The following is a 9648-nucleotide window of genomic DNA, read 5'->3' as shown; positions in this document are numbered from 1 at the left end:
CGCAGTGGTTCCCACTTGTGTGGTAGGAGTCGCAGTGGTAACAGCTTGAGTAGTAGGAGCCACAGTGGTAGCAGCCTGAGTTGTAGGAGGCACAGTGGTAATGGCCTGAGTTGTAGGAGGCACAGTGGTGGCCGATTGCGTTGTGACAGTCTGAGAAGTCGAAGAGGGAATAGTAGTAGCCTGTGTGGTGGGAGTCGCAGTGTTGACAGCCTGAGTTGTAGGAGCCACAGTGGTAACAGCCTGAGTAGTAGGAGCCACAGTGGTAACAACCTGAGTTGTAGGAGCCACAGTGGTAACAACCTGAGTTGTAGGAGGCACAGTAGTAACAGCCTGAGTTGTAGCAACCACAGAGGTGGCCGCCTGAGTTGTAGCAGCCACGGTGGTTACCGATTGGGTGGTGGCAGTCTGAGAGGTCGAAGAGGGAGTAGTAGTAGCCTGAGTTGTGGGAGCCGCAGTGGTTCCCGCTGGTGTGGTAGGAGCCACAGTGGTAACAGCCTGAGTAGTAGGAGGCACAGTGGTAACAGCCTGAGTAGTAGGAGCCACAGTGGTAACAGCCTGAGTAGTAGGAGCCACAGTGGTAACAGCCTGAGTAGTAGGAGTCACAGTGGTAACAGCCTGAGTAGTAGGAGTCGCAGTGGTAACAGCCTGAGTAGTAGGAGCCACAGTAGTAACAACCTGAGTTGTAGGAGTCAAAGTAGTGGCCGACTGCGTGGTGACAATCTGAGATGTCGCAGAGGAAATAGTAGTAGCCTGGGTAGTCGGCGTCACAGATGGGATCGATGTAGTCGGGGTTGTAGTCTCACCGAAGTTGCTGCAGACGCTCGGACCACAAGGCTGGTCACCATCGTAACAGACAGGCACGTGGAGCCACCACTTGCAGTACGACACGCGATCAAAAGAAAGGTCAGGATTAATAGCGGTACAGTAAGCATCGCAGTTGGAGCTGGGACCAACATGTGCATCAGGAGGACCTTCGGTGGGAGCAGGAGTGCCGGTGGGACAATCCGATGGGCCACAAGATTGATCGCCACCCTGACAGACAGGCTCGTTCTTCCACCACTTACAGTACGAAGTTGGCCCATTGAGACCGACGCAGTAGGCGTTGCAGGGGGCAGACTCGTAGGGGTGCGCACCCGCTGGGAGAGAAGGTGTGGGAGCAGGAGGCCACGTCTGGGAGGTGCATACAGTTTGATCACCACATGGTTGATCGCCACCAAGACAAGTAGGGCGAGGAAGCCACCACTTGCAGTATGAAGCCTCATCATTGAGACTCTGGCACATCGTGTCACAGGCAGGCTCATACGTTCCATCACCAGTTGGTACTACGTCAGTCGGTGTTACGGTGATAGCGGGACCACAGATAGCTATTGTACCACAAGGCTGATCACGTCCCTGGCACGTGGGTGGGCTAAGATCAAGTTTACAGTAAGAAGCACCCCCGTTAAGCCCCTGGCAGTAGATATCACAGGTGTTCTGCAAAGTTGGAGCATCAATCGTGGTAGGCGGGACTGTAGTCGCGGGAACCGAGGTGGTAGTGCTGACTTGGAGACGACGTAGAGCCCCTGATACCGCTGAAGGAAGAACACAGGCGATGAATAGTGTGTGCATGATGACTAGGACTGAGCGAAACCCTGATAGCACGCGTGACTAAACACCATCATGACCAAGATCTCATGCTGTGTGGACTTACTCAAACACTGTGATACATCTAGGAGCGTACACATCATCTGTCTCCGAGTAAGATAGTCCAATTTGATCTGCGTGGTATAGACTCGAAGTCAAGATGGATTTGACTGAAACGGAAAGATTCTACTATCTTCCACCGTGCGCAACTCTTTCACCGTGCGCAGGTCCTCCACTGGACGGTGCCAGAAGTCGGCACACAGAAGTCCACAAAGTACCAACCGCACAATCCCATTCACCAATTGAGCAAAGTCGATGACCATGGTCTCACGTGGCTATTCCAGGGCCTCAATCCTTCCACACTCGTGAAGCCTCGTACAGACTCGGACAAATTGTCAGCAAGTCTTGCGTGAGTCCGGCTAGCTGGCAGGCCAGAACTCGGGACTGCTCCAATGCTGAGAGCTGACAATGACGAGATGGCATTAAGAATTTGATCCCGGATTCGTTGTGTTTCATGCACACTTGCGTTATTAGCACACTCTCGACAACCTGGAGAATAGAGTTTTCCTTACCAGTTTTTCCACTGGACTTGTTTAGATGATGGCGGATAATTAACCTTTTCCGAAATTGGTAGAGGCTCGATTACCATGGTCTCATATGGCTATCACAGAGCGCTAATCCTTCCACACTCGTACAGAGTTCGTTGAGTAACTTTCGTTCAGAAATTCGTCCGAGAGCATACACTAGGCTGCCAGGCGATCTCGGTTGCTGTCAAAATTTCCGATGATCCTGTCGTGGTCCGACGTATTCTATGTTTTCAGGAGATGCAGGCATTCGAGCTCGGCGTCCCGGCTTGCCACTCAATTAATAAACCTAGGAACTTCACACGCATCCCGGCTGCATAAACGAAATCAACTTATTGGGCCACTTGACTCGGATAAACTGGACACGTCTTTACTTTTTACCTCGCTCTCAAACCAGAACACGCGTTCACACCCGTCTTTCAATAAATCGTCAAGATTGTGTTTCGAGGGAATTTTCCTAGTCGGTTCACTCCAGGTTGGTTAATTGCTCACCCCGAAGGGAGCTAGGGGTAGCATTTTATAGCCGGTACTTCCTCAAATAGAATCCGTCGCGCAATCGTTCGGATAATGCGTATACTTTGTACTAACTATTGGTTACCAACTAGTGCCTGAAGGACTATAACAAACTCAACTCCCGCAAGACTAACAAACATCGACGGACATGAACAACAGAGATCCACATGGGCAAATGACTTATTGTCCGATAGGGGGCAGAGACTTGGGCATTTTGCGTTTCCTTGATCGCGGAAGGCCACTTTGCCGGGACAGGCACGTTCTAAAACAACATAGTAGCACTGAACCGTTCGATGGCTGACGAACATGTATAAAGTCTCGAAGTCTTGCTCGGTCGCTACGTTTACTCCTTCCTCCGATATTTGAGTGGCAACAACGGCCAGAGCTCGACACGTCGTGAGAGCCGCCATCTAAAGAATCCATCGCATCAGAATTGCCGACCCTTCCTTCACCTTGGGAGTAAGCAGAGTTCTTAGTCGCCTTGCTCCTAGTCTTTGTTCCCGACTAGGCTTACTTCCCCCTACAGAGATAAGCTGCCCTTCAGCACAGGCAGTTGCCAACTCAGTTGCGGGCATCGAGATGTACCGGAGACAGTAAGCCGCGACAAGCACTTTATAAAATGATTAACTCACTTGTCGAAACTCGCGTGCGTACTGGCTCTCGTCAACACACTTGGCCTCTCCAGAGAGGTTCGTTCGCTGAACGCTCGTCGTATTTTTTTCATCGACTCGCCCTAAAACAAGTTTGTGCCACAAGTAAAGGAAAGAATCCCACCTTCCGACGATTCCAGGCGAAATCATCAATCGTTTTATCGATCGCCATACCGATACGATCCAAATGGGTGCTCTCCTTCTTCCTCTGAACCTTACCCCCAGCCGAGACGCTCTGAACGCACACCACGGAGAGTAATGCGCCCTGAGAGAATCCTATACTCACCGAATAACCGCTTGAGGGCATCGCTGGACTCCAAGTGAAGTACTCGACCCACGTGGATAACTGAGCGTTGAAGATTCTCACACACGTACATCGGAAGAGGTCACCTGCAGACCCCTCGGGGTGAGCTTGCCCATTCGCCCCGAGTCGCTATGAACGACGTTGATTTTCCTCGCAATCTCAGCAGAGTTATCAACGGTATTGCGAGGTGGTGAGCCCTTAGATTACGAATATCGTTGATAGTCATAGTCGCTTTCTCACCGATTCAACCCTCACAGGTGCACAATCAAGGATCCTCCTCATGCAAGCTTCCTCCTCAAAGATTTCGCTGAATACGTGCCTCACAGTATAATCCTGGATGCTTCTAACTCACCCTCCGCTGGAACCACCGAAGGTCGTCGAGAATATCATTCTGGCCGCTAGAGACGCGTCGAAAGGTAATGAGGACCACGTCGAGCGAGATGCCGGTACTTCTACAAAGGACTCCCCAACTTTGTATGAATCATAAAAGACCAACCTCCGAAAGGCTCGATATGTCGTCTAATGACAGCGCCATCCCAAAGCCGTAGCAGGTCGAAACCATGGCGAGTCGCGATCAGTAGTAGAGCGAGTTTCGCTGAGAAAAACGAAGTCGTCACCAATAACAAGACCTTCTTACGATCTGTTGATGGTAGCAATAGTGTACTCGTGTAAGCTGCGTCACCCGCCTTCACAGCAGGAACACTAAATTCTGATACCATGCTGCTGGAGAAAGCCGCATCTGAGGTCACCAACAGTCCAAGAGAAACTAACAGTAGCAGCTATAGCTCACCTGTTCCTGTGAGGAGGGACCTCCGGCATCCGAGCGAGTCTCTGAAAGTGATCTATCATCACTCGGTTAAATCGGAAGAACAAGTCGTCACCCTTCAAGGACAGATCGATCTCCCTCTAGATGAAGTTCGAAGGTCAAGATCTTGCGACCTCCAACCTGCGCTATCACCAGACCTGATGCGCTCACTCGATCCCTGGGAGGAGCCTTGAAAATAGATAACGTGTAGGTCGTTCCGAACAAACTAGCCTCACATCATCTCGGTATGCGGGTGCTTCACTTTCCTGGTCACATGGCTGCTCTGGACTTCCTCGACAACCTGCGCACAAAGTCAGTCGAGATAATCTCCTCATAATGTGTCATCACATTCACGTCAGCGACTCCAACTTACCGCTCGTTCCCGATGTCTGCCTCGTTAGGCTCTTTGTCACCTCAAAGATGGCCTAGGAGCAATCAGCATCAAACGGAGAGGACCTTGGGGGCCTCACTTTCAATGCCTCCTGACCGCGCCCCTCAAAAACACTATGGATGAGTTCCTTCGTGGCCGCGTCACACTTGGACAAAAGATCGTTGTCCTCAGCAATTTCGGTGATTTTCCTGTTATCGTTCGCGCGTATCTAAAGATGAATCTCCCACTTTAAAAAGTTTCCAATCTGCTCACCAGGACTTCCATACTTGAGGAAGACCCAGAAACGTACGGCTCGATTTCTGACAGAGGGACATCGACGTGATTCTTCGTCGCATCAGAGCGATCGCGGAGTGGAGTCCACTGGGCGCCCTTGTTGCAGCCAACATATACCTGGTAAGGTCCTATAAGGGAGGAAAAATGGGCACTCCCCACTTTCAGCATGAATCGGGCAATAAGATTCTTCGTGTTGTCGCTCCCAAGTGATACCTCTACATCTTCTCGAGTAAGGATGACTAGTCCCAATAAAGGTTCGAGAAATGCTACCGCCTCGACCACAATTTTCCGACTGTCATTCAGCATCTCTTGTGCGCTTATCATCACAGTGGTCTCTCTGGATTTTTCCAATGCCCAAAGCTTCACGCGTCCTTCCCCGGCCGACTCGACGTTGGCCAGAAGACTTCTCAGGGCATTCACGGCGTAGCCGCCCAATTGTGATGGTCGATCGGTGGTCTCCACACGCTGTCTCAACGGCAAGTTGGTGCCTCTCGGTTGTGGACGGTCTGCATGGATGAGACATAATCCGTCCTGAGCCGTGATACTGATGATCACTCCGCGAGCCGCTGAGTGCTTTATATGCGTCACCGGATGGTTGTAGTGACGCTCAACTGGCTGAGGCGGGCGCCCATCTGTCGCCATCAAATGGACGGCCAATGACCCGTCTGTGAACCCCACCAAGAGTCTGGCATGGTCTTCCGACAGAGAGATGACACTTATCGTTCTATCGTCTGAGGCGTCCCTCTGACATGCAATTTCGCTTGTCTTAATCTCCGTGATGAGCTCAGCGTTTGCCAGGCTATGGACACGCAGCTTCAACGGTTCCGCGATTATAATAGTCGATCTCAGCAAATTAACGGCCACTCCGACTGGCACCCTGCTGGCACCGACTAGGCTTCGTGTAGGGTGTAGATCGACACGCCCGAACTTTGTCGATGAGAATAATAACCTCACCACACCCTCAGCCGAGGGACTCTGGACAAGTATTTGCTGAGCCCCGCAGGACTTGAGCCCACTAGTAGAGCCCTTGATCACTTGCACACACTCGAGCTTTATCAAATCCCATATACGAATTTCACCTCGTTCGTCGCAGCTGACGGCACAAGGGGCTGTTCCCCGTGCCACGGCGACCGAGATCAACGGCGCTCTATGGGCCCTCATGGGTTGGATCACTGATCGGCTGAACCCTGGAGGCGGCGTAGGCTGAACAAGATACACCAAGGAACTCGAACTGACGATGACCAGGCGATCGATCGCCGCTGCATACACGACTGACCGCAATTGGGGTCTTCGACCACCATAGTGCGGTATCGTGAAACGATGAACCTGGATGGGATCAGTATTCCTGAGTTACGATCCAGGACTTCTCACAAGATTTCCAGTCCGGATCTCCCAGATGCCGACCGTTGCATCGGCAGCAACGCTGGCGATTAGACGACTGTCCCGCAGCTCGGCAGATGATGACGATTTGTATTGAGAAATTTCGGTTATGGAGGTCACTCGTTCAGCATGGCAACCAGCCATGCAGATCCCTTGGGTGATTTGTACTGTTGATGCCGCTAGATCGGATACTGGTCTGGTGAAGTCCTCCTCGGACGGAGAAACCTAAGGAAACCGTGCAGCGAGCCGATGTCACAGAGCACTAGAGTTACTTGATCGGTTGTGATGGTCTTTCTTGAGGGTCTCAGTTTGAACGCCAGGAGGGAATGCGTCTGGGCGTGAGCCGCGATGAAACTATCAAGCTGTTGGCTGTACCACAGTCCTTCACATAGAGACCCCGCAGACCCCTCCAATCGGTTCATGGATATCACTTCTCGACAAGGAAACGTCCACATGAGCGATCGAGCTTCTTCATCACTCCCAAAATTTTTGTATAGGCCTTCGAGGTCCCAAATGCCGATGTGGCCATCCGTAAGTAGAGCCGTAATGAAGGTAGCTGGCCGCCTACCCCCCGCACCATCGCTCGCTACGTGGGTAGCTCGTAGACCGGGACGGGGCAGCAACAGATCGGCCACCCACTGTATCGCGGTAGTCTTTCTTCGGGCTGCCCACAATTTCAAACTGGGGGCGTCTTCTTCCGCCGAAACAATACAATCAGCCTCGACAAAAGGCCCACTCTTGAGTGGCCGCATAGGCACTATATGGAAACAGAGAATGCGGCCACAATGACGATACTGGTCGATCGTTATCGGACGCGCTGTTGCCTGAGGAACGCCGTTCTGATCCGTGCCGAAGCAAGAAGGCTCACCGGGCATTTGGGTATGGAGAGCCCCTGCATCCTCAGGCTCTCCCGACCCTCCCGTGCTCGATCGGACTCCTTGGCTCGATCGAGCAGATATACTGTGAAGGCTCTCCAGTCGAGCTCAAACACTGTTTCTTTGTGCTGGTCAAAACTATCGCTACTATCAGATGCCTTCGACATGCAGATGTCTGCGAGGAGGTCTGCTACCGCAAGTCTCAGCTCCGCGAGCTCTCTCGCAGTCGAGGGCTCAAGAACTCTCTCGAATGCCTCACACCAGAAGAGCAGATCTTGGGCTCTCCGTTCGACAGGTTCTGAAGACTAATTTCCAGATAGCCTTTAGTGATTCTACTTTATATCTCACTTGGGTTCTGCTGTTGTTCAACGATATTTTCAAGGCGATGCATGTGGGTTTCTTCCAAAGCGTCTATAAGGTCATATCTCGTTACTATCCGGCGGCGAAGCTCGTCTCTCTAGTGAAAAACAAGCGGGTGGTAAAGCCGAGAATTCTGGTCGCCCTCACCTGAGCAGTGGCTGAACCGTCCAAAGCGCCATCTGGGGATGGCATGGAGTTGACAGAAAGAAACTAAAACATCAGTCAACTCGGGCCTCGGTGAAATGCCGACCATCAGATAAGCTTCTGGACTGGAAAGAAAAGATTGTTGTCTGTCATCTCCTGATTCATTAGTTTCATAGTATGTGGTCATCGTCCACTTCACATCAGAAGTAGCTTCGATATTAATAAGTTCGCAAGACTCCCTCTCTTCAGAAATCATTACCTACTATACTGTTGCAAACATGTGAAACCAGCACGGCTACTTGCTAAGATCTATCCGACATTAACCTGCTCCTCGACAGACAATGGTCTTGCTCGAGCACTCGTCCGATACGACAACGGTGGAATCACAGACTGCGAAATCCACAGACGGTGAAACACATCTAGCGGGATGATCCCTTCATATTGAGACACTGAGTACTTCATCAAAAAAGTCGAACTTTATCCTATAGTCGCTCGAGGTCTTCGCTGGCAGAATTGGTGACCCCCCAGTGACCACGATTTGAGTTTAGCACGGTCTCGCCGCGTAATCTGGCGGCTCATCCCGCGTTACTTTTGCCTCTACCGCCCTGAACCTTCTGTATCAAAAACTATGTCATCGACACCGTTTAACGCTCACAAAAGTCAATGAAGAACGCGTCAAAGACATATCTTCAGTGAGCGTGTCTCTCCATCACGAAATGTCGAACACATCTCGGTTTTCTTTTTTTCTCTCGTTCTCGCTAACCTACAGTTCGCCATGTAGATGAATTCAGTGAATAAGAATCTCATTCAATCTTCAAGGAGACTTCCCACGCATATTGAGAATTAAAGAACTTCTCCGACGAAATTTCCAACTCCATAAAAATTCAGTAACACGTCTGTGATTTAATTTCACCATATGACAACAACGAACTAAATTACGCAGAATCATATCGAGATTATGATGTAGCCTTGTTGGAAATCAGTGGTGACACTGATCACTGCCGTGTTATACAGTGTACCCAATACACTCACTGTCACGTACTCGTCTGAAGGTGTTGTGGGCCTTGGGGATGCTTTTGAAGAGCTTCAGTACGACTGCCAAATACCTGTCAACAAAAACACAAATCTCAACTCGTACAGCCATACGCAGTGTTGGAGGAACATATGGTCACTTTCTTCAGCTGAGCTCAGGAGTTTCCAAAGCAGGGTTGCACATTTGGGAACAAAAATTTTCTTCCCGGAATTGTTCCCTGGAAGTAATGGGAAGAAACAAAAGGTGTCATTGTTCCCGGGAACAATTCCGCGATCGTTCCCGGAATTGCACGAAGCCGAAGGCTTCGAAAAAATTATTACAGTACACAACGAGTCGCGTTGATTTTCACCATTTTTGAGGAATTTTCGAGGAGTGCTTCTCATGACCCATAAAAATAGTCAGAGACACTATTATTATCGACTGATTGGGCTGTGTCACAACCGTTGTGAATATCAAAACAGCTCTCTTGCTCTCTTGCTGTCTCTTGTGGTTGTCTGTGATCACTCACTAACATTCAGAAGCACTCAGTTGAACTGAGTGCTATTGAATGATAGTGAAACCAATAGAACCGACTCAGTACTCACACCCTCATCAAAATTATTCTTGCGCTCTATATTCTGTATACCGCCCAGACTGGGCGGTATTCAGACCCATTCATCCTTTTCACTGGGCGGCCCAGTGAAAAGGATGAATGGGTTTCACGGCGATCCTTG

At 50.5% G+C, this 9648-nt stretch overlaps 1 protein-coding gene across 1 annotated transcript in view; it reads right to left on the bottom strand.

Moving 5' to 3' along the window:
• The window catches only part of Pmar_PMAR017711 (conserved hypothetical protein), a gene marked incomplete at both ends in the record, with an annotated part of 6852 nt that extends 1541 nt beyond the window's left edge, over nt 1-5311 (bottom strand). Inside the window, 18 exons of the mRNA XM_002776791.1 lie at nt 16-1408; nt 1691-1793; nt 2901-2982; nt 3068-3130; nt 3173-3240; nt 3375-3453; nt 3495-3635; nt 3657-3716; nt 3761-3871; nt 3915-3981; nt 4027-4072; nt 4171-4269; nt 4312-4413; nt 4465-4505; nt 4716-4780; nt 4950-5078; nt 5123-5260; nt 5303-5311. Of these exons, the coding sequence (XP_002776837.1) occupies nt 16-1408; nt 1691-1793; nt 2901-2982; nt 3068-3130; nt 3173-3240; nt 3375-3453; nt 3495-3635; nt 3657-3716; nt 3761-3871; nt 3915-3981; nt 4027-4072; nt 4171-4269; nt 4312-4413; nt 4465-4505; nt 4716-4780; nt 4950-5078; nt 5123-5260; nt 5303-5311 (2796 nt within the window). The remainder of the gene's footprint in view (nt 1-15; nt 1409-1690; nt 1794-2900; nt 2983-3067; nt 3131-3172; nt 3241-3374; nt 3454-3494; nt 3636-3656; nt 3717-3760; nt 3872-3914; nt 3982-4026; nt 4073-4170; nt 4270-4311; nt 4414-4464; nt 4506-4715; nt 4781-4949; nt 5079-5122; nt 5261-5302) is intronic.
• Between the last annotated feature and the right edge of the window lie 4337 nt (nt 5312-9648).

The sequence above is a fragment of the Perkinsus marinus genome, assembly GCF_000006405.1.
Source record: "Perkinsus marinus ATCC 50983 genomic scaffold scf_1104296953018, whole genome shotgun sequence".
NCBI classification, from domain to species: domain Eukaryota; phylum Perkinsozoa; order Perkinsida; family Perkinsidae; genus Perkinsus; species Perkinsus marinus.
This window is presented reverse-complemented; position numbering and strand designations above follow the sequence as displayed.